The 25,081-nt window shown below is 42.5% G+C and overlaps 1 protein-coding gene across 1 annotated transcript in view; it reads left to right on the top strand.

Moving 5' to 3' along the window:
• LOC140166116 (WASH complex subunit 3-like) overlaps window positions 1–24,524 on the top strand; it is a 32,669-nt gene extending 8,145 nt beyond the window's left edge. Inside the window, exons 2-7 of the mRNA XM_072189502.1 lie at window positions 12,574–12,672; window positions 14,125–14,190; window positions 15,223–15,342; window positions 16,387–16,479; window positions 17,629–17,693; window positions 22,233–24,524. Of these exons, the coding sequence (XP_072045603.1) occupies window positions 12,574–12,672; window positions 14,125–14,190; window positions 15,223–15,342; window positions 16,387–16,479; window positions 17,629–17,693; window positions 22,233–22,329 (540 nt within the window). The 3' untranslated portion in view covers window positions 22,330–24,524. The remainder of the gene's footprint in view (window positions 1–12,573; window positions 12,673–14,124; window positions 14,191–15,222; window positions 15,343–16,386; window positions 16,480–17,628; window positions 17,694–22,232) is intronic.
• Window positions 24,525–25,081: the final 557 nt, after the last annotated feature.

The following is a 25,081-nucleotide window of genomic DNA, read 5'->3' as shown; positions in this document are numbered from 1 at the left end:
AAAAAAAGGATAGTTTTAATGTCATCTTTCATGTCCGACACGTATTTTAAGCACTTTTACGCCGACCCTGACCGCCCGAATAGTCTTTGCAAGCGCTGGGTTAAACTACACGTGGTAAAATGGCGATATCGTAGGGCGCATTTACTGGAGACTAGGAATTCCCTGCAGCTAAGTTTCTCCTACCACTAAATGGATAGACCGAACAAAAAGAGAGGCAGCCAAGTTCGCCGGAACCAGCGTATGAACAAATATGAAAGCATTTCTACCGTGCACTATGTAGCGCGCTATATATAGACAACATCAAAATAAATAAAATAAACAAAATTTGAAGTCAAATTTATTCTGCTTTTCTTACAAATATTTATGTATTTAATAAAATAAACTTATAAATAAAATGATTTATTTGTCAATTTCTTGCATGGTTGTTTTATTATTAACACGTGCACCCTGTGATGATTTTTACCAGCAACCTCCAGTTTGTGCAAGTAGACAAACTAATTTCCGTGATAAATATTGCTTCCAAAGATGTGCTAGTGGAGAGTAAGTTTGGTTTGTAAAAAGTAGTGTGCAATAGAACACACAGACACAGTGTATTTATATGGAAAAGTGGTTCTCCAAAGACTATCATGGACTTCCGGTGCTTTCATATGTTGCACAACCTATAGGTTAATTTGAAGATTCCAAAGAAGATGTGCTTAATTAAAATTTGTTTTGAAGTGAAGCATGGTCATTACTAACTATACTTTATTATTTTATTTGGGCCTCAAAACATAGCATTCCGTAATTAACTTTGCACCGATAATGAAAGTTTGAAAATAATGAATAATGAATAATGAAACAGTCACCTACCCAGTCATGAAAAACTATGTAACGGGAAACTGGGGATCAACTTTCATTAGCCTTATGTTCTGATACTCGACACTCGCATGGATCGTCCGCCATCTTTAATGCATCGTACTCTCTGCCCGGACTCTCTGTTTGCAATAGCGCCATCTCTTGAAACCATCAGTTATTACTAGATGAGGAAGGGTTGTTAAAAGAAACAAAAGATCCAGTTTTTACTACTCACTCATAATTATTAATTACCGGGGGTACTTTACTTTCATTGATCAGTGACACTAAATTTGCTATGACATTATCAGTTCACAATATCATCCAGGAATATCATAAGTTAAAAAACAAAACAGTACAAAATAACAGGAAAATGACGCTTGGTAAAAATTATTATTAAAATATTTCTTGTGTCTAACACCGTCTGAAGTTGTCAAAGTTGTCAAACTCCATCGAAGTTTTACTTATATTCTAGGGGGCGCTATTTATGTTTTTCGTATCGCGTGATCAGTTCCCATGGCGCGTCTGCTGATACCAATTTTCTTCGATCGCCATGCATCATGAACCAGCATACGATGTATGTGTTCCTGTGAATGAATTAAACATGAGAGATGGTGTATCGTGAAAATGACTGGTCGATCGATTGTAAGTTAACGTTTATTGAAGCAATTTGTTTCAACCCTTTGATTTTACCATTTTTTTATGTGGATCCGTTGATCCGTCGTCGGATCTAGGTCCGTGTTCTAGTATTAACCCACATGTAATGGTATAAGAAAAAAATGCTCAAAATTATCTCAAAATTATCTCAAAATGTTCCTAACTGCAGGCCTTGTGTTTTAGATTTTCCAGGCAAGCTGTCAACAGTTCCCTTGAGGGTATTAAGGAGAGCAGGTTCAAATGGCTCCCCTGAAATTTTTAAGGAGAGTGGTGGGCGAGCTAGGTCACTAGGAGAGTTGTTCTACATTGATGCCTAATAAAGGCGGAGGAGCAGCATGGCACACTGGTTAAGGTCTTTGCCTTTGGTGCAAGAGGTCCCGGGTTCAATTCCCCGCAGGACCAAAAAAAGAGATAAATTCTGCTCTCCCTTGCTCATCTCCCCGATGACCCATGACAAAAGACATTGTTACAGTCGGTTCCAATCAGGGTGATAAGCCCGATTGTTGGCTACACTTTTCTGTCCTGCAAAAATTCCCCGTCCAGATATCTATGGCGACCCCCTTCTGGCCGAAGTTTTGTCAGCGTAGCTAGGTCACTAGGAGAGTTGTTCTACATTGATCCTAATAAAGGCGGAGGAGCAGCATGGCACACTGGTTAAGGTCTTTGCCTTTGGTGCAAGAGGTCCCGGGTTCAATTCCCCGCAGGACCAAAAAAAGAGATAAATTCTGCTCTCCCCGTGGCTCATCTGGTAATGGCGGGGCAGATGACCCATGACAAAAGACATCGTTACAGTCGGTTCCGATCAGGGTGATAAGCCCGATTGTTGGCTACACTTGACTGTCCTGCAAAAATTCCCCGACCAGCTATCTACTGCGACCCCTTCTGGCCGAAGTTTTGTCAGCGTATCTCCTAGATTTCAGCTGTTAATGCCTAGACTAGATATGCTCGACATAAAAAAAAGGACACCAAAAAGTGTACCGGGTAATTTTGAATTGGGTAAATTCTATCAATAGATGTTTTACTGATATTTAGTCGTAATTTGTGAATAAACTTCTATTGTGTGAAGTCCTGGGGTGAAGTCATAAAAAAACAGCTCCCCTGATGCATTTAATGGAAGTGATTGTAGCTCACATTAAAAGCATTTAACTTAGGGCAGAGTAATGGGAGAGAACATGGACCTTTTCGAGTTTCATTATTTCTGAATTGTATGTCCAAAGTATATAAAACTATACATTTTTGGAAAGGAAATGAGTCAAGGAATCCCATGGTGACGTCAGATTTGTTCAAAAATCTCAAGTTTTTGAAAAAATTACAAAAATTCACTTTTTACCCCAATTTTTTTGTGACAACTTAGAAAAAAATCCGTTCGGAGTAAAAAAAATTCAGTTAGCTTTTCATGAAGAAGAGCCATGAACTTAGGGAAGGTTTTTTTATTTTTTTGAAATTCATCTATTTTTTCGAAATATTGAAAAAAACATGTGAAAAAAGCCATTTTGTCACTCTATTAAGTTAAAAAGTGCACATAATGGTGTATATTTTTGTTTAAAAGAAATATTTTGAAAAAATGAAAAAACCTTCCCTAGACTTTGATGTACTCTAAAGGATAGTGCAAAAAGTTTACCATTTGCTTGCATATTTTTCGAGTTATCTTGTCACAAAAATCGTGCAATATTGTCAAAAGTGAACTCTGAGAAATCGATGTTTTAGTAAAAAAAATGTCAAAATTATGCACAAAACGTCCTTAAATTTTAAAACGGTAAGACTCAGTACACCGGTCGATCTTACCGTTTCCGATGTTGATTAAGATACTTCTTGCATCGATCCCGAGATGCGGAAAAACCAATAGTCATTTTGTCCCACATAAATGAATAAATAACAAAACCCCGATCCCCGGTGGACTCACCCAAAAGGTGACGTCACACCATATGATAAATCCCTTATCCTCCTTGGTCTCCGACTGACACAGGCGTGCCTATCGATTGTTCATAGCACTGTGTATCAATTTCTCGACCAAAGGCGAGATATACGGTTGTAGTTTCACACCTTAGGTAAAACCAAACCGGTATTGTTCGGCTGAGGATAGTGTTGACGGCATTTTCTGGCGAAAAAGTGACAAAAAACGATCCAAAACTTAGCTACATATCGTGCCTCCGTTTGTATACGGGACACACGAGCAATTCAAAATGGCCGCTTCGACGCGCCATTCATTTTGTTTCCCACGTAAAACAACCATTGCAGCCTGTAAGTTACAATAGATGTTTGTACATACACATTGTATTTCATGTACGGTAGGTTATTGTTGCTATGTTAGGGTGATTACTCTATCGTTATGTCTTCATTACCGTCCAATAAAGACGAGTTAATCAGATATTCATACGGTGGGGATTGGTAGGGACCCGTCTGACTTTTTAGTAATAAAGTTAGCCAGTCCTTACTTTACCACTAACGTTAGCGACCAGCCTCCGTGCTCAGGTTTGCTTACTGGGCTTGAGTCGCGTGTTGGGGGGGGGTAGTGCCCCCTCCCTTTCTCCTCGCCGCCTCGGCCCTGTCGGGCTTGCCCTTCCCTGGTGACGGAGCGGGACCCACACCCGCTCTGTTTCACCCACAGGGAGTGCTCACGATCTTCTAGATGTCTTTCTTTTGCTTAGGACTCTCCGAGTTCCAGCTTGACGATTGGGATAGGCTCCGTCGCCATCGCCATAAGCGAAGAAGAAATCTACCAAGGGCACTGGTAAGGTCGACACGGTGGATTCTGCTGTGACAGCCCCTATGGGTCATGGCAGGTCTGCTGAAGGGGGCTCCGGTCCCCGGACAAGCAGGCGGTTCCTTCGGGACTGCTAAGCGCGTCCAAAGGCTCAGCAGCCAGCGAAAGCACTGACTATACGTCGGAGCAAAGTAGCAGGCAGCAGAGCGGTAACCACCAGCGAAAACCCTAGCGGGTTTTGCAGCAGGAGGATACCAGTCGACACGGTAGATTCTGCTGTGACAGCCCCTATGGGTCATGGCAGGTCTGCTTAAGGGGGCTCCAGGCCCCGGACAAGCAAGCGGTTCCTTCGGGACTGCTAAGCGGCGTCCAAAGGCTCAGCAGCCAGCGAAAGCACTGACTATACGTCGGAGCAAAGTAGCAGGCAGCAGAGCGGTAACCACCAGCGAAAACCCTAAGCGGGTTTTGTAGCAGGAGGATACCAGTCCTCTAGCGAAAATCCTCACGGGTTTTTAGCAGGAGGACACCCGTCTGTTGCAGGCATATCTACGGGCTCAAACAGCCACAGTAGTAGCCAGCGACGGGCAGCATGCAAGGGGACCCCGGGCTTGCCTGGGTTGAACCCTAGCATGCATGGGTTCAGCAGAGACGATACCGCGGCTAACGCTGTGGGTGTAGTCTTAGCAGAACCAACTGGGGTTGTCACACGGCAGCGTTCCATGGCGGGACCGCCGAGTGATACCCTGGGCCCTAGAATAGCTGCTGGCTGTCCACAGGGACTGGCTGGCGATTATTCAGGGGTTGGGCTCGCAGTCTCTCACGGGACAGCGACCCAGGTGCATTCGGTGGCAGCTACAAAGGCGAGCACGGCTTGACTTCAGTGGTAGCCGCTATGCACCCGCCCATAGCTGCCGTGAGTGGTCCGCCACACACAGCGACCTTGGGCGAAGCTCTAGAGGGTACAGTTAGTAGCTTGAACAGCCTAGCTGATCAACAACCCACTTATGTCCTCGAGAGCCAGCGGAGCGTGGGTGATCCATTACCGTCAATGGGTCAATTACCCTCTCTTGATCGATCACTGTCAAATCAACAGGGCATAGCTCCATTGATTGACGCTGCCTATTCAGGTGGCGAGGTGATTGATCGGGGGTATGCGCTCAGCTACCCGTGGTACTAGGCAAGCTCCCTCTAGCCAAGGGACAGCCGGTATAGCGGGGTACCCATACACACGGCTTGATCCCCTTGCGGGGAACGCAGTGAGGCATGGGTACAGTAGTACACAGCCGGGAGCCCTCACGGGCACCTACGCTGGAACCACGCATACAGCGGTACACAACCGGGAACCCTTACGGGTACCCATGCTAGTACCGCGCCGGTACCACGCCAGCACACAGCTTGATCCCCCAAACAGGGAACGCAGTGTGGCGAGGGTACAGCGGTCGACAGTTGGGAACCCTCACGGGTACCCACGCTGATACCGCACCGGTACCGCAGCACCGCGCTTTAGTCGCCACAGTCTCTGTGGCAACAAGGGGAGGCGGTGCTGGTACTGCAGTACCATGGGGTTACCCTGGTGGCGGATCCTTTCAGGGTCAGCTGCCGGCTGGGTATGCCCCGTGGTACCCGCCGCAGGGTGTTTCTTCCACGGCCTAGCACTGTGGCAAGTGTCGCCTAGCGATGGCCACGCAGTACCAACATCAGCTGTTGACCAGGCCAGCCGGCATGGGGCTAACCCAGATCTTGATCAGGGTAGGCCCCGTGCTGCTAGCGCTAGGACGACGGCTGCGAGAGCATGCGGACCCAGTGGTGCCATGGCGGATACCTCAGGGTCTTGCGGGAGTACTCCCTCTTCTGCTGGCAGGTAGTCGGCGAGCCACACAGTGGTTATGCCTTCTTACCCGCTTTCAGATGCCCGTCCTCAGTTACCGTCATCATCGGAGCATGATACGGATACTGTGGGCGAGGGAAAGGAGTCGGAAGCTGAGTCCGGTAGTGACATCACTACAATCTCCTTCCCCGCTGCCCCGCGAGGGGAGCAACAGCACTGATCTTCCTCCGGACACCCCCTAAGGGGAGTCCATGGAGGAGGACCAGGGATCCTTTCAGTAGGATGCTCAGCTGCTGCTTCCTCACATGGGACGCCTGCACTCTCATTCCCGGCAAACCTCACGGGTAGATATCGTGAGGGCTGTCGAGCTCAGTAGAGCTATGACGCCGCGTGCTTGCACGCTTCCTCTGCGTGTAACGCGGGAGGACCACGGGACCTACCTGAGGGGATCCGAGAGGGACCCAGATGTCGTCAAGCGTATCACGCTCAGACAACATCTGAGCTCTTCCGCGAGGTGAGCCTATTAGCGGTGCTAACAGCTAGCCTCAACGAGAGCTCCATGGGCCTAGCCCATAGGGTGTCCACTCAGCGCCGGGGAGGGGCCTGCCACTCCAATCGCTCAACGCGATGGAAAGGCAGGGTCCTCTTTCTCTTTGGTTGCTTCTGCGCTACGGTGGAGGACCGTGCAAAGAAGCTACCAACGGGAGCACTCTGAAGAGGTCGGAAACTGCCCTTACCATGGGTAGGAGCTCCGACTTCAGCAGGCCGTGCACCACCAACCGTACCCGAGCCCACTACCTCTGCAGCACCCATTTCTGGGAGGCGCAAGGGTAGCACAGGAACAGCTGGCAAGCCCGAAGAAGAGCAAGCGCTCTTCCAAGGGAAGCTAGGCAGAGCATTCCTGGGGGCTCAGCGGTTTTTCCACAGGGGATCTCCCAGTGGGCGACCGCTATGGCTTTCACCCAGAGGTGGGAAACCATCTCTTTGAGCGCCTGGGTATGGTCAGTGGTGAGTGGGGGTTACAGACTGGCAACCCAGTCTCCCCACATTCGTCTGCACATTTCAGAGGTCCACAGTAGTGCCGTCAGACGGCCCCCAGCGTCGGGCACTACTGACAGGGATCACACAGCTTCTCACGAAGCGGGCGAGTGTCCCGGTCTACCCCCCGTTCTACGGGTGATCTTGGAGCCATTGGCTCCAAGGAAGACCGGCGACGGGAGCCCCATCCGGAACCGCAGGCTGTTGAACACGTTCTTCAGGCCCAAGAGGTTCAGAATGGGGACTCTTGCCTCGGTGCTAGCCTGCCCCATCAGGGGCATGGGAACAGCATCGCTAGATCTCTCGGACGCCTATCTGCATATGCCAATCGCCTCTCAAGATCGGAGGCATCTGCGCTTCTAGGTACAGGATCAAAATTACCAGTTTTGATACCGCCATCCGCCTGTCCATCTCTCCCAGGGTGTTTAACACTCTTGGTCAGAGCGGTGGCAGCGTACCTGAAGCACAGGGGTGTCAACATCAGTTGCTACCTGGACGTTTGGCTCATATACGGACGCACTCCACTGAAGACTACGGGTCTCATGGGGGTGATAGTCCGTAGGGTGCGGGACCCTGGCTCTTTTGATCAGCTCAAAAAAGTCCAGCGTGGTCCCGACGCAGAACACCACTATTTGTAGGGGCCCAGATCACCCTCACGGAGGGGTTCGCGGTGCTCTCACCCGAAAGCGGGTGACGAACATGGTGCGGTGTGCCTGACTCTTGGCGAGTCTCGGGCAAAACCCGCTGTGGCATGGATGAAGGTGGTAGGCCTAATGGCCAGTATGGTAGACCTCGTACCGTACTGCCGGTTCTACGTTAGGCTTACCCAACTACACCTTCTAGCCTGCTTGCAGGCCCAGTCGTCACCCAATACCCCTCGCGGTTCCGTTGTCGGAGATCGCGCGAGAGGAACTCTGCTGGTGGACCCATCAGCCCAATTTGACCCAGGGTGTCAGGTTTCCTGCACCCCGGTATGTCACGTAGTGGCGACCATAGCGCCAAAAGCGGGGCTGGGGGTCCACATCCACGGAGACTCCGTCTCGGGCCTATGGGGGCCATAGAGACAGAGTTTCACATCAACCTCCCTCGCTTACGAGGAGGTGATCGTGGAATCACATACCGTTGTCCTGACGGATAACACAACCGTGGTAGCCTACCCCAACAGACAAGGGGACTCGGGCCACCACGATTGAGCCTGCATGCACGACACCTGATAGGGTGGTGCAAGTTCAGGCAGATTACGATGAGAGCGATACACATCGCGAGGCGTCACCAGCATCCTCGCGCACAATCTGTCACGAGGAAGGGTGTCGGGACCAGCAGAATGGTCCCTTGCTCCGCGAGGTCGCTCAGACGATCTTCAAGGGATGTACCACCCTCGAAAGATCTGTTCGCATCTCTCATCGCAATCATCCACTGCCGGTGTACTGCTCAAGGGTCGCGGACCCCAAGCATTCACCGTGGACGCTCTGTCCATAGACTGGGGAGGATGACAGCTTATGCAGTCCCTCCGATCTCACTACTCATGAGGGTGGTGGCCAAGATCGGGTGGGAAGACTGCATTGTCATTCTGCTAGCGGCAAGGCCGCTGGCACTCCCCAGTACCAGATCTACTCCGGATGCCCGGAGCGGAGGTACCAGTCTATCACTAGAGCACCTGCAGTTAGCTGCATGGCCCTTACCAGGGAACACGCAGCGGAGGGATACTTTTCATCAGAAGCTGTTTTTCTCATCGCCGGGGCTAGACGGAAGTCTACCCTCCGTACGTATAGCCAGAGTCTGGCTCCATACTACGCTTGGTGCAATGAGACCAATAGCTCTCCCGCTAGAGCCTCTGTGCTGCTAGTTCCGGTGTTTCTGACAGAAAAGTGCCAAGCAAGGCTTCAGCGGGCCACTGGGGCCAGCTATAAATCTGCTGTCCTCTCCATTCACCGAGGTTTCGAGACGGGTCGACTATCATAGCCGATGGTTACCTTATTAGTCTCACGCCTCGACGGTATGTTCAACAGTGTCTACCTAAAAAGGAAAGTGATCCTCCTAAGGGATCCCAACACAGTCTTAGATTACTTTAAGGGTCACCCTTTTGACCTTCCGTCAAAAGCGACGCTTAAATACGTAACTCTCAAGATGGCTTTCCGGTTTGGCGTTGGCTTCGGGACGGCGGTGCTGAGTTGCACACGGTCTCGAGGTTAGCTTCCGTGTTCACAAACACTGGAGCGACACTGTTTCGGGCGCTCTGTTCTCGTGACTCTGAACGGGCGCGGTGCATACCGACATTCGCCCCTCTCCAATCCCCAGGGTTGGGCAAGGTTGGCTGAAGCCAAAGATAGGCTGGGGTGTCCGATAAGGCGCTGCAGCACTATTTCTTCCGAACACAAGCCTTGCGAGGGACTCACGACCGCATTCATCACCCTTACAGAGTTTTCGGTCCAGCCGCTGTCGCAATGGCTGGTCCAGGTGTTGGTGGGGTCCGGGGGATCATGAAGGTTTCAAGCGTCCCACGACCCACTCGACACGAGCTATCTCATCATCTTGGGTATACCGTTCGGTTCAGTAGCGCACGCAGGAATTTTTCAAGGGGGTGTGATGATAAAAAATAATCAACATGGCACGAAGGACATCGCCAGCGCTTTCGCGACGCCAGGGGTGTCTGAGGGGGATGTGCCCCCACGAACTAAGAAACTTTTGGAAAATGAAGACCTAATTCAAGCGATTTGATGGACCATTTTGGCACTATTAGTGTGTAAAATTTTAGTCTGAAAAAGCCGAAAATTTGTGACATGAGGGTCCATGAAGCCTTTCGTGAACAACTTTTCCCTTTAATTTAATTGTAGGCCTGTAAATTGTGTTAAACACAAATTGATAAATATCGAAAGCAGAAGCGAAAGTGGCCACTTGTTTATCCACTATGCTATGGTGGGGGAGGGAGGGGGTGTCTGAGGGGGGTGTACCCCCTTCAGAAGTAAGAAACTTTAGCAAAATGAAGACCTAATTGAAGCGATTTGGTGAACTATTTTGGCACTATTAGTGTGTAAAATTTTAGTTTCAAAAAGCCAAAAACTTTGAAGCCTTTTGTGAACAAGTTTGTCCTCAGAAATTTTGCAAAATGAAGGTCCAATTGAATTTGAAGCCATTTGGTGCATACTTTTTACTCTATTTCAATGCAAAATACTGTCTAAATATGCTTTATTTTAATTTTTTGAAAAGCGATTAGATTTAGATTACAAAGAAAATCATCTGAAGTACATAAGCTTGCGATATATACCGGTACTTCACTATGTTTTGACAAAAAAATTGCAAACGGTTTTCAGCTGATAACATGGCGCAATGCGGTGTAAGATATGCAGTTTTGCAAGCGTGATGCATCGATGATGGGGTTGACAATTAATACTTTTAAGCACGTTGCTGGGGAGGGGTGTTGGGTGTGATGATGTGGGAGGTGGGTGTTGGTGTAAACATGTATATCCATGTCAATTAACAATTAAAAGCTTTATGTAACGTGACGTTGCCAGGGGTGTGATGACTGGGGTGTGGGGGTGTTAACATGTTCAACAATGAACACACTGAGATAATTTGTGTGGGGGTTGTAAGCCATCCATAGGCCTATGATATTATTGTGTATGTCCCCTATGCCTTGCTCATCTCCCACCTCTCCTCCTCCCTCTCCCCCCTCTCGCTCTCTCCTCTCTCTCTCCCTCCCTTCTCTCTCTCTCTCTTTTCCTTTTCTCCCCTCCCTTTTATTTTTTTGACAGATCCAAGGGGGGTGTTTCACACACGTAACACCCCCCCTGCGTACGCCAATGGTTCGGTTGTCCCTTGAGGAGATCTAGCAGGCGGTGTCCCGGAAGCCACCTTCGCCCTTCTCTACGATACTTCCGCTTACGTTAGTAATCAGAGACGGGCGGGAGGTTTACCGGGACATTGTTCGGGCGATCATAATACGGTGGTGTACGGGTACCAGGTTTTCAGACTATACAGAATACTCAGCATGGTAAGAACCAGTGTCGCTATTCTTAACCACCAAACTTATTAAGTAAGGAGGTTTATGTCTGTGATCGCGTGGTCTTTTTGTTTCCCGACCGTTGGGGAAAATATTTTCTGACCTCGCGAAAACCATCGTTACCGCTCCCGATCCCTGATCAGATGCTGACCAATCTTGTACCTCCATCCGCCGGTTACTTGCTAGATCGATCTTTCAGATGTTGATGCAAGAAGTATCTTAATCAACATCGAAGCGGTAAGATCGACCGGTGTACTGAGTCTAGTCCCAAACAGAAATGTTTGGTAGACTCATAACCGGTGCGATCTTACCTTTCCGATGTTGATTATCCCGACCCCGCCACCCCCTACAAGTTTGGTCCGGTAGGGGATCCCAAGTCGGATAAGGGACGATCATATGGTGTGACGTCACCTTTTGGGTGAGTCCACCGGGGATCGGGTTTTTGTTATTTATTCATTTATGTGGGACAAAATGACTATTGGTTTTTCCGCATCTCGGGATCGATGCAAGAAGTATCTTAATCAACATCGGAAAGGTAAGATCGCACCGGTTATGAGTCTACCAAACATTTCTGTTTGGGACTAGACTTTCACACTTGTAAAAGCTGTATCTGGTGCATGGTCTAAATATGCATCTTTTTGCACCAAGGAATCTATAATCTCTGCTTTCAGTGCGCCAAAATTCAAAATAATTTAAAAATCTAAGTGGCATTTTGACAGCAAATTTTTGTTTTGTTTACACCACATTTGCTGGCGTTAACAACATACCGAATGCGCATTGACTGCGTTGGACATACGCGCAGAGTTGCGACAGCGTCACGCGACGCCGAATCACGCAGCGTAATCACAATATTTCGCATTCGCGCATTGCCGACTCATTATTTCCCGCCAATTTACTAAGCTGTCTTGAGCCATGTGACTTTTTAGAGTTGAAAAGAGTGAAATAAATCAAGCAAAAATGCGAATAAATATTAGCAAGTTGTATTTTATCAGTTTCAAGTGAAAGAATACATCTTAGTGTTGATAAATATCAAAAATTCTCAAATTTGGTCGTGGACGAATGTGTCTTCCATTACTCTGGCCTTAAGGAGAGCTGTAGGAGAGTGACAGCTCTAGCTCTCCTCAAAATGAAAGTCCTGCTACTGATACAAGGAACAAAAAAACCAATCATTTCATTACTGTGACATGTTTTATAGTTAAAATTGGAGATGTGGTCAAAACCTGTCAAAGTTCAACAGCCTTTTGCAGGGGGTCAAATTTTTCAACATCCATGATCGGGTCAAAGGACATGTCAAATTCATTCCAAATATATTTCCTATATGCGCCATACCCGGTTTTCCTGAAATTTGATAAAATAGCAAAAGCCCAATACCCCAGGTTTATAGCTTTTATTTACACAGTGGTCAATGGGCTTTTGCTATTTTATCAAATTTCAAGAAAAACCACACATGATTCAGTACTGTATAATGAACATTGTGGTAGCAGCTATTTATGTGGATCTTTATCTTTCTTTCAGGTGGGAGCTATTCATCAGAAACGTATGTTGGCCTTCCTCAACCATTTTATTACACACAGCACACGTTTTCTTAATAAGTTTTCCTGTGTATGTGAACAAGTAAGTATTTAGATGCCTGTAGAAATGCAACATTTGAATTAAAATTATAGGCATAAATCAGTGATTCACTTACGCACAGTGTCATCGCCCCGATATCTTCATGGCAGAAATCGCCATGGTAGGTTGAATCCACAGCCACGCATGGTCATTTTCCAACCTGTTTAATAGTTTTGAGACGCATTATGGGCCGAGGAACATCCGAATAAGGCTACTGACAATAGCCCGGTGACTGACCTCTCTGTGCGTGAGTGAGCATGATACGCCATGATGTCATCTGCTTCTAGACTGCCTCCACGAGTGGCCTATACGCTGCGCTATTAATAGTTCGGCTCATATAAACAGGATACGTCAGTTTTTGAGCTCAATACGCACAGTTCTTTCGCAATACGCAAGCTAACGACTATCATATCCTTTCAACACATATATTCAAGTGCAAGCAAAAAAATATGGCTTTAGAATAAAAAAATTACGGGAGATATTCATCATTTTCTACCCCGGTATCCAAAGATTTATCGTCTGAATATCAAATCGTGCATAACACATTCATGTGTATCGATCCTGTGTATTGATTTTAGTGTCTCTGCTGTACCAAGTAATTATTAACCAGGCGATGTCGGTGTGTTACGGGTCATTCCTATCAATTCAACAGGTGGCTCCCGCACTGCCCTCTCAGAATTTCTTTATATTTCACTCAAATGTTGTACCTATAGCTATTAGAGAAAAACACAAGTTTTAGATCCCTAGCCCTTATCGTTTTTCCCATGGTGGCCGATCAAATATTGGGCGGGGTCTATTATTACCATCAAATCTGACTTTTGAAATAGGTGGAAATTTTAGAGGGGTCTATTTGCCTAAAATGGAAATGGCATTATAAATCAATTTGGAATTCAATTTCATGAAAATGAAAAAAAAAAAATGGATTGCACACATGCGGGTGGATTTGCCACATCGCTAAAATTGCGCAATATTATGCATGTCATTTGCCAAAATGCAAGTTTAACCCCCATAAAATCACGCTTGCTGACAAAATATATCTTTTTAATGTTTATGAATGTTTAAGATCATATTTGAAATGTCACATCTACAGATTTTTATGAACATCAGTTGTTTACTTTATGAACAGCGCCCTCACAAAGTTGCAAATATCATATTTTTTTCATGGGGGGGGAGGTCAAAATCCAATGTTGCCAAACTTAGATTTTCATTTGTATTACTTTATTGTTTAGAGAAAAGTGTCTTTTAGGGTGCACTCCGTGCAGGAATTAAAAAAGGTGAATTTTTCCTTCAAAAAGGGTTAATTTAAAACATTTTTCCTAGAAAAAGAGAACCTTCTGTAAATTTTTCCTGGGGGGGGGGAGGTGGACCCCATCACCCCACCTACTTCCCTCACCAACACCCTCACCTGTATTTGCAGTTTCCATACAAATTATGTCTTTCATTTGTTTTTACCAGAAATTGACACATCTAAACACAAGAATACAAAGATTGGAGGTTACTATGAATATTTTGGAAGCTAAGGTGAGTGTCCAAACATTCCGAATGGCAAAAATATTTGGTTGCCTAAAGGAACATGCAAATATACAAACTTATTTGCCTAACTTCCGAAAGGCAAGATTTGATCAGTGGCAGAGTGGCCATCTCTCTTTTGAAGTAATTAGGGCCAGACTCCTCCATATAATTTTGCTGCGAGGGGATCCCTAGTCCCTACACCTCCTCCACATTAGAGGCAGTAGGGGTGAAGAGCCTTGCCTTACAACACTCAAACCCACTACCTCAAGCTACCTCACCGATTTTGAGTCAGAGTCTTGGACCGCATGCGCCACTGTACCCACAGTGAAAACATGACAAGTGTGGGGAATGGGGATTATGTGTTTTCTCTACAATCTGCATGTCTAATTAAGTCTGAAATTTTGCAGACCAGAATTGCAACCAGTAATGCTAAAAATTGAAACAATAGATTACTTGATGACTTTCACATATTCACAGTGATGTTTTGTGTTGCCCATGGTGAGTCTCTCAGTCTCAGTAGGCATTTGTCTAGAGGGTCTTACTGTACATGTATGCGTATGTATTTGCCGGCAAACGAGGACACACACAAGATTTTTCACCCTAAACTGCGGACTTACTTCCAACCGAGGACAGTCCGCAGTCTCAAACTGCTGCAAAAGACCTCAAATGCATGCTAAATGCTTTATAGCACTATTTGCCTTAAACCGAGGACCACACGTGTAAAAACTACCGTCCGCAGGTGATGGCTAAAATTCTGTTTCGTTTATACACAAAAAAATCTGCCATTTTAGTCCACGGTTAGGCGATGAAAGCATCATACACACGTCCTCGGTTAGATAGCAAAACACAATGTCCTCGGTTGGTGACAAACACACACAGGGGTGTGTGTGTATGGGTGTAAATTAATTTCAATGTGTTTGGGGGGTATGTATGTACATTGTAGGTGGCTTTATGGTCTTGATTGTGTATGCAACAGTGTGTATATGGGTAAATAAGATGTGTTTGTGATTAAAATATTGTGAATTAATTTGATTGTTTCAGATTGCATCAATTCCCGGTTTAGAAAATGTCCAGGCTGTTTCACCTACGCCACCGGGTCCAACACCACAACAGCCAAATAGCAATTTACCGGCTCTACCGGCAGCAGAAGAAGCAGCAGCTGTAAGTTGTCTCCTCACAAATAATGATGATAATAAGTTCTGACTTCTAAAATCATGATAAAGCCCTTTAACAGGATTGTCACCAAGGTGCCAGGTTAAATTCAGCCTTTGGCCCACCGTATAGCAGTTGGTGTCACTACAATGTTCCATCATATGTGACATGATCTGGTCCATGGGGGCCAAAGGTGGCAAATTTGAAATTGACAAAAAGATGGAGTAAAAACACAATATAAAATACATAAGAAAATAGACATCACAAAACTTCATAACTTTAGAACCAGGTATGCTAGACCTTTGGTGTTTTCAGTATATGATAGCCCAATGTTTGTATTAGGTAATAATTATAGTAACTCAATTTTCCAAAATGCCTCCTTTGGCACCCATGGACCAGATCGTGTCACATATGTACTAGGGTATATGCACCAGAGCTCTTGTAACAACTAGCAACTACTACCTGACCAGCTCTAAGCTGACCCTCGTCTTTGCCGCTCCGCTAGATCGCACAACTTTACAGTTCAGATTCTAAGATCTAACCTTGTTAGTCATGAATAGTCCTTCATTCTATCTACAGCCTGAACTTTAAGGAATATTCTCCCGCATCAAATCCCAGGAATTGTGAAGTGGGTCAGCTTCAAAAAGGAGGTTAATAGCTATCTAAGTGCCAACCTGTCAGCCCCTAAAAATTCTTGAAATTGCTGTTTAAGGGTGCTGGAAAACAGAATTTGCAGTTTTTTTGCCACTGATGGAAAAACCATGGTTTTAACTGCATTTTATTTCCACTTAGCAAAAACAGTTTTTGCTGGCAAAAATGGCAAAAACTAAGAAGGTAAAAGTTCTACTTTTTTATCCAATAAACATAACTAAGCTTCTGGAAATCGTATGAAATTAATTGATATATAATTTTTAAGCCAATGACATACTTTCTAAATATGAAATTAAACAAAATTGAAATAGGGCTGGCTTTACGAGAGGTTCATGGTGGATGGTCACATTTTTCTTGTATTACAATTTCTGTTAATTTTTTATCGTTTATTTCTTTCATTAGAATGTTCCTGCTATAGAAGCCCAACCAGAAGCACCGGCCATGACAGTTTCCCAGGATCCTCGCTATGCCAAGTACTTCAAGATGGTGAACATGGTAAGAATGAATGAATTACAACTTCAGATCTAAGCCTCGCACTCCATTTATTCACAGGCATGCATTCTACGTCCTCAGCTTTTCAAAAAGGGGATTCAAATAAAGCCATGCAATTGAAGACCCTAGATCACATTGAACACATTTTGAGAAAAATGGCAAAAACATGTTTTTCCAGAATTGACAAGTGGGGTGCATGAGTACTTCTTGCATTACTGAGAACTTTCTGAAACAGGTTTGGTTATAAAAAATTTGGTTTTCAAGTGCTCCTAATCTAAGAAGGAGGTCAATTGGACTTGATCTCCTTTTTAGATTTCACATTGTGTTGAACATAATCAGGCCCGGCAGAGAGTAGAAAGTGGTGCGGCCAAAAGGGGGTGGGTCTGGGGGTGAAACCCCCAGCAGCCCAGTGGGGTTTGAAGGGGCATGTAATCGCTTGTAAACATAGTTGTCTGAATCTGTACTCAATCGATATACCAAGGACGTTTTCTGCCATTTTGTTTGTGTATTTTTGTGTGTATGGAATTTAACCTAGCAACTGCGGACGTTATATCTCGCGTACGATAGAAGATATATTTCGCAAATACATTAGACATGCAGTAGCGGTCATTTGCATACCTCCTTGAACCAAGGACAGTCCCCCATTGCAGAGTGGTCCACAGTTTAAATGTGAAGTGTGAGTGTGTCCTCCTTTCCTGGCAAATACCTACCCCCTCCCCCCCCCACCCCCCGCCCCCACACACACATTTCTTAGGGACCGTTCACAAACACTTAGGGGGGCTGATGCAAAAAAAATTCATCTCGCCCCGGGCCCCCCCCCTTTACAGACCTCAAAAATTTCAGGGCTCCCCCTTTTCGACATGAACATTATGGGTCAACCCCATAGAAAAGCATATAAACTCATTTTTCCAGGAAAATTTATGGTCATTTTTTTCAGACTGCCCCCCCCCTTCAAAAAATTTCAGGGCCCCCCCCCTTTTTGCATCAGGCCCCCACCTAACAAGTGTTTGCGTACGGTCCCTTATTATATTATTCCATGCCCAGATATGATGTCTTGATCACAGGGCACAAATCTGTATCGAAAACATAACTATTGTACTTCTTAAGACAAATACATATGTAAGTTAAATATCGTGTATGTTATCTCCACAGGGAGTACCAGCAAATGCATTAAAACAAAAGCTTTTAAGTGAGGGCTTGGATCCAGACTATCTCGAGTAAGTAGACTTAATTCATTAGATTTATTTTAAAAAAATTCGTTTTTTGTGTAATTTTTATTTTGTGCGTGAGCTGTGAGCAACTTCTCACTTTAACAGGGGTCGTCTGATTTTTTTCATGTTCTCTTTTCTATCTTACATTGAGGCCTACCATTAAAACAATATTTTTGTTTCCAAATTTTCCAGCAAAAATAATATTGCCCCACAATTCACCACGTTTTTGTTCAACGAAACATATCTCTGGCGTTAAATTTTAATGGAGTGATGAGCAAAATATGAGCTTTCTTTTGTCTGATACCAAAATCTCAGTTTTGATGAAGAAAAATGGGGAATGAGGCTGTTGATCGGTTCAAGGACCTTAAGTTGTTTGGGAGAATTTTTAGCTGAAAAGCAATTTTGATAAGGATAATGAACTGAGTGCAATGCATTAGTCAAGATAATCTTGCAGCGCCGTGGAGTTATTGCATTTAGCTCGAGAGCCAATAGGCTCGAGAGCTAAATGCAATAACTCCATGGCAAGTGCAATTATCTTGACGAATGCATTTGCATGTGTACTGTACATTATCCGTCATACACTTTGAGTGTATTAAAACAATAGGCAATATTAATTGCTGCATTCATTATATTAGTTTTAATATTAGGGAAAATATCTTACATTTTAAAAACACCGTCAGGTCATTGACCAGCTAGGTAAAATTTAACTGGTAAAGAAAATCAATCCCTGTATAAGTTAACTATCAATGGTATCGATTAAGCCATACGTCATAATTTAGTAACTTATTCACGCATGGTTTGTAACCAATTGACTTTATGTTGTGATCATTTAATATCGTGGTTTCGAACACAGAGTGCACTGAACCAGTTCACCTGGAAACGATCAATTTAGATGTCCGACTAGTACTACGGTGAATTGAGATGAGATAAAAAACATATCAACTGGACTTTATAGCTCTATAATTTGAACTTTAAAAAATCTACTTGTATTAAAACACACAACATTGGGATTTTACAATTTGTTCAGTATTATAAAGCATGATCATGATATTATGCGCTAGTGTGTTTTTCCCGGGCCCGGCCATGTTATTTTTGATATAGGCCTACATGTATTTCATTTATAAAATGTGACGTGTCATGTCAAAAGGAGACACTTTTTTTTGGGGGGGCAGGTTATCGATTTTGAGGTTTTTACATATCTTAAATATAGAGATATTTTGCTCCACAATGCTTTTCCCCCAATGAAATCGGACATTCCTAAGCGAAGATATTGAGTTTGTAAGTTATGGTATCTCTCCATTTCAACCGGTGTTGTGCCACAAAAAGTAAAAATAGCAAAGGTAATACCAATCTATAAAAAAGAAGATTCTGAAGTATTTTCTAATTATCGCCCAATTTCGGTACTACCTTGTTTTTCAAAGATACTTGAAAGACTAGTGTTTAACAGATGTATTGCGTATATAGATAGTAATAAAATACTAAATGATAAGCAGTTTGGTTTTGAAACAACCATTCTACATACATGGCCATAACTCAACTAGTTGACAAAGTTAACTATGCCGTTGAAAAAACGAAACCACAATTGGAATTTTCTTAGACCTTTCCAAAGCCTTTGACACTATCGACCATAACATATTAATTCATAAATTGGAACACTATGGTTTTCGTGGTATCGTACTTCAGTGGTTCACTAATTATTTAAGCAACAGAAAACAATATGTACATTACAACTCTTGTGAATCAGAACTTAAAGATATTATTTGTGGTGTACCTCAAGGTTCTATACTGGGTCCCTTATTATTCATTCTCTATGTAAACGATATTATCAACACATCAGATGTATTAGACTTTATATTATTCGCAGATGACACTACTATTCTGTACTCACATAAAGATATTGAAAGTAAATATCAATTAATTAATAATGAATTGAAAGAAATTAGTAATTGGTTCAAGTCGAACAAACTATCGGTAAATGCAAGTAAAACAAATTACATGGTTTTGGGTACACCACATATGACATCAAAAATAAACTCAACTGTGTGTGATGTATCTCCTGAGATCATTTTATGTGAGTCAGTTCTGGAACGGGTTACTAATACAAAATTCCTGGGTGTGATTATTGATGAATGTTTGACGTGGAAATACCATATAAACTGTATAGCAAAAACCATCTCATGAAATATTGGAGTTATGAACAAACTTAAATTTTATGTACCTGATCGTATCCTGTATTCTCTATATTGTACTCTTGTTTTACCTTATTTAAATTATGGAATATTGATTTGGGGTGATACGTGTAAAACATACTTGGATAAAATTATGAAATTACAGAAATGGGCTGTGAGGACAATAGCAAATAGTCATTATAGAAGCCACACTGCTCCCTTATTTGCCAAATACAATATTTTAACTCTTGCAGACACCTACAAACTTGAATTGGGGGTATTTATGTACAAGTACAGTAATAATGAATTACCGGGCGTATTTGATGGCTTCTTTACACTACGCTCCAATATTCATAATTACCAAACGAGAAACGCAGATAAATTCAACTTAATGAAGAACAACAAAACATTTACTGACCATGCCATTCGTACTGCTGGTCCAATATTATGGAATTCATTGCCAAATTCAATAAAACGGCAAATTCATTGAAACATTTCCGTAAGATATATAAACGTGACTTGATCTCAAAATATGATTAATTCTTGAGCATTGTGTTTCTCGTTTGTTTGTTATGCTTTGTTTTGTTTTTACTTCTTTTGATGGTAACATTTCTTTGTTAAGGGGTGACTTCCTCTGGCCTTACTGGCCTTCTGGTCATCCCCTCCATAATTCGTTTGTTTGATATTGCCTTTGTTTTTTAAAATATATACTTGTGTGATTTCATGTGAATTATGGGAAAATAAAATATCTTGTATCTTGTATCTATCTTGTATCTTGGTATTATAAAATTGGAAATTGAGATTTCGGCCTTTAAAAATATCATTGACGATGTTGAGAGTAGGAATTACCTTGACAAATGTCTCAAAAAATACAAGATGTCAGTTATATTCTGGTCTGAAACTATCAGACAATATTTTTAACATTAATAACATCACAAATTCGCAACAAACCCAAATTGTGAAAAAATCACCCCAGGCAGATTTTTGGCTTTTTCTCCTTTTACGATCCTGCCCAAAAGTGTCTCCTTTTGACATGACACGTCACAAATGCTGAATTGTTTGCAATGGTGTCATCTTGTATAATTATGATCCACCTGTTTTTGGCCCTTTTTAATTAATAGCTAGAATTCCTCAAATTTGCATCGGCGCCCATGTGGGCGACATTATGTGGGGAATGTTTGTACTTATTTTGGTATCACTGGAGGAGACCTATAGCTATACTTTGGCACCAAATATAACAGTATATGACGTTTATAATTGAAAATTGGGGGTTGCAATCCCCCTTTGTAGTCTGTGTTACAAAATATGGCTCAGTAGTTCTAGGGTTAAGGAAGACCCAACCTATATCATGTTGCTATTTTGTAGTGGCCTTGTGGTAGAGTCATTCTGTTTATGAAGTCTGCTCATAAGTCATCTCTTTGACGTCAATAGAACCCCACACGAGAACATTCACACAATGAGAAGCCAGTCAGTAACAATATCATGAAAAAAAACAATTCTGTTTTTACACATTTGTGCATGAGCCGGAAACCGTAGAAAAATCTTAATGTGTGGGATATTTTCTGATGTTTTTATGCCTCCTCCACCATGAGGCATACTGTTTTTTCGTCCTTCCGAGCTTCTGTCTGGATGCTGTATCTCAGGCATGGATTAGGATAGGTGGGTCATGGTCAGAAACTCTGGCTACTTTTTTGGGGGGGTTCAAGGTCATATACTGAGGTCAAAGGTCATTTGAGGTCAACTTGTAAATTTGGTATCAAATGAACAATTCAAATCCTATTGCAACCATTTATTATGTTTTGATGAATCCATGCAAGTGTGTGAAAAAATTGGATCCAAAACATAATCATGATAAAATTGGATGCTTTACGCCTAATATTTATTGGTCTCGCTATGAGTTTTAAAATATTAAAACTCATAGCTCGACCAATATGGGCTCAATCGATCCAATTTTATATCAAACTTGGTAATAGCTGCACTATGTGAACCCTCATCTGTTGGTGGTGATTAAAGGTCATATAAGTGTATAATCTGTGTAAAAGTTGTACATCATACACATACACATAGTTCAGTCACACCAAGTGGTGAAATGGTAAACAAAACAAAACGTACATTGCTATCATGTGGCCATATTAATTTCCAGTTTCTCTGCCATTATCCTTCCTCAAGAAGGATCAATGCCAGCGAAGCTCTCACAGCTATTAGCCAGGTAATGGTGGTGAACATCAGTTGCTATTGGGCAAAATGAAACTCTTGTCTGGGTCCCAATATACATGTAACATGCTAAAAGAGAAAGAGAGTAACAATGAGAATCTTAGATTTTCATAAAGTCAACTAACATACAGATATCTCTTTTTCCTCCTGTTATTTATTACAGCAAACCCAATGCGCCAGCACCTCCGATGCCACAAGCATACGATTCCGACTCAGATTTCACAGATTCAGAAGCAGACAGTGATGATTTCAGTGATTAGAATACCAACAACTCAATTTTACTGAACTGTAATGTGAATTGAGTCATTTGACAAGCAAGGAGAGCATTTATAATTTTCATTTTTAACAAATCCTATCAATATTTGAGATGTTGTGAAAGTGGACACCTTCATGCTACATTCCTTTTTGTCGATTGCAGATTAAAAAACGAGTGAAACAAGTGAAAGTGAGCATGAAAAATGTAATAAAGTTTCATATTTGTTTCAATTCTTTTTCAACTTGTTTTTCAAGCAATTCTCCTTTTCAATTTACTTCATTTGTTATTTATAGTTCAAGGCAACACTAAAATGACAATATCCCTGGAACCAATATCCAATTGAGATGAAGTTTTCATCTAAATAAAGCTCTAAAATGGCACATATATTGAAATTGAAAACTAACATTTGTTTTTGACCTTTAAATGACTCAGTTTGCTTGATCGAACGGAGCACTCATCTTGTCAGCACTTTAAGTACAAAATCCCTTTTATGTGCACTATTTACGCTATTTTTGAGCTCGCTAATGCACCCCTCATTTATTGTCGACCGCATAGGTACTTCCCTTCTGTGGTATGTCTGTCATGCGCTGGTTTAGAGAAACACATGAATAAGTTCTTTGTTTGATTGGCGTAACATTAAAAAAAATAGGGTTGGTAGGTAAGGATTTAAAAACAAAATTGTTAGAATATTCAATTCTTTGTGATAAAAAGTTACCAATGCAACTTTTAAAGCTGTAAATCGCATTTGATAAAAGACTTGGATCTTTTTTAATTCTTTTTTTAAAATTCTTTTTTTAATTTCTTTTTTTTAATTAATTTATTTATTTTTTGCAAAAAAAAAAGAAACCAAAAGTCTAGGGTCGGGCCTAATTTTAGGGTAGGTTAGGTTACGCCAATCAAACAATTTTTTTAGGTGTAAGGCAAGATGAGATGACACCAGAGGCTGCACCAGGAATTTGTTCTGGGGGGTGGGGCAAAATAATTTTTTGGGGGAGGGACAAAATTTGGCCCTGAATAGAGAATTTTCTGTTATTTTTTGTTCAGAGTGAAAAATTGCCCCCCCTTTGCTGTAGGTTGTACTTGTAGCATAACACTTCAAACACATACATGAAGGCCTATGGTTGCAGCATCTCTGATTTGAAACAGATGACGGCAACCAGTGCCCAAGCTGTCCAACCAACACTCAAGAAATTATTAGCATTTGTACACTACATACGTGACACAATCTGGTCCATGGGGGCCAAAGGTGGCAAATTTGAAACTGAGATAAAGGTAAAAATATGGAGTTAAAAAAACAATAAAATACATAAGAAAATAGACATCAAAAAACTTCATAACTTGAGAACTCAATTTTCAAATATGCCTCCTTTGGCTCACATGGACCAGATTGTGTCACATATATGTGTGGCCATCAAATAATAAAAAATATTATTTAATGACATTTTTTTTGACAATTAATTTTGCTTATTTGCATCAGATGAGCAATTTTAATGATATGGTACTATTTTTGCCCAGTTATTCAAATGAAAATGGGTAGATGAGTAAGTGAATAATTGTATAGCTACATTCCAATATGATTTTGATCTGCCTAGATGCTATTTTAAACAGTTGCCTGTCTTTTAAGATTATACTTGATGCTAAGAATACATCTAACACCCACACATCCATCAGTTTTCATACTTACATATATAAATTATATGCATAAGTTAATTAATACGACTGTATTGTTTTATGCTTAGACAAAATTGTATAAGTTTGACTTGCAAACTGGTAATCATCGATTAAGTATTTTACAATTTGAAGTCAGAAAAGTTGTGTGTGTGTGTGAGGGGGGGGGGGTGCGCATTTGTAATCCTATTTGTCCAGGGACTGAAAACCTGTATCATCCCATCTAAGGACTCTGATACCCAGGGTTGCAAGATGGTACCGATAGTGTAACATATGGCTATATTAATCATCTGTATCAATCAAAGTAGAAATTCTAGACAGTTGATTTAATATGATACAATATTTTTACCATCATGCACCTCCTTTTGATTGTTTGACTATCATGTGAATGTATTTTTGCTACTTGTGTTATATTTTTTGCAAGTTAGATCAATAAGCGCATTATAAGCACCAGTATGTATGCACTTGATATCACACACTTCCAGGGACTACAGTGGCGTGTCCGTGGGGGTAGGGCTTTAGATGCTAAAGCCCCCCCTTCGCACTTAAAAAAATCATGTAAAACCAGCTATTTTTGGCAATTTTAGCCATTAACCCCCCCCCCCCCCCGCATTACTCTGAAAGCCCTTCTGAGCCCTCTGCAGGAACAGATCCTGGACACGCCGGTGGACTATTTGGGCGTATTTATCAACCAACCAGTTCTAACCAGGGATCCTAGAGGGGTCAGTCGGATCACACACAGTGTAGGGAAATTGGCACAAAGAAGGAAGTGCTGTGCATGCCCCCCAAAAAAAAGAAGTGGGGGAAAGACTATACTTGCCCCCTAAATTCAAATTGTGGACCCACCCCTGTGTATGGGTGGGTGCCTGTGTATGTGTTATTCATGCATAACAGGAGTGAGATAATAAATATTGTTAAGAATTTATATAAACAGACTGCAACCCATCCATATGCATGAGATTTATAATTGTATAATAAGATAAATATATACATGTATATAAATAGAATCTATAAATTGTTGTTTGTTAAAATCTTTCTCAACTTTCCTGGTAAGAGACACCAAGTTGTTTTCTTCTTATCTGATGAAC

Source organism: Amphiura filiformis, chromosome 12 (assembly GCF_039555335.1).
Source record: "Amphiura filiformis chromosome 12, Afil_fr2py, whole genome shotgun sequence".
NCBI lineage: Eukaryota > Metazoa > Echinodermata > Ophiuroidea > Amphilepidida > Amphiuridae > Amphiura > Amphiura filiformis.
Note: the sequence above shows the minus strand (reverse complement) of the source record. Positions and strands in the feature narration are given on the sequence as shown.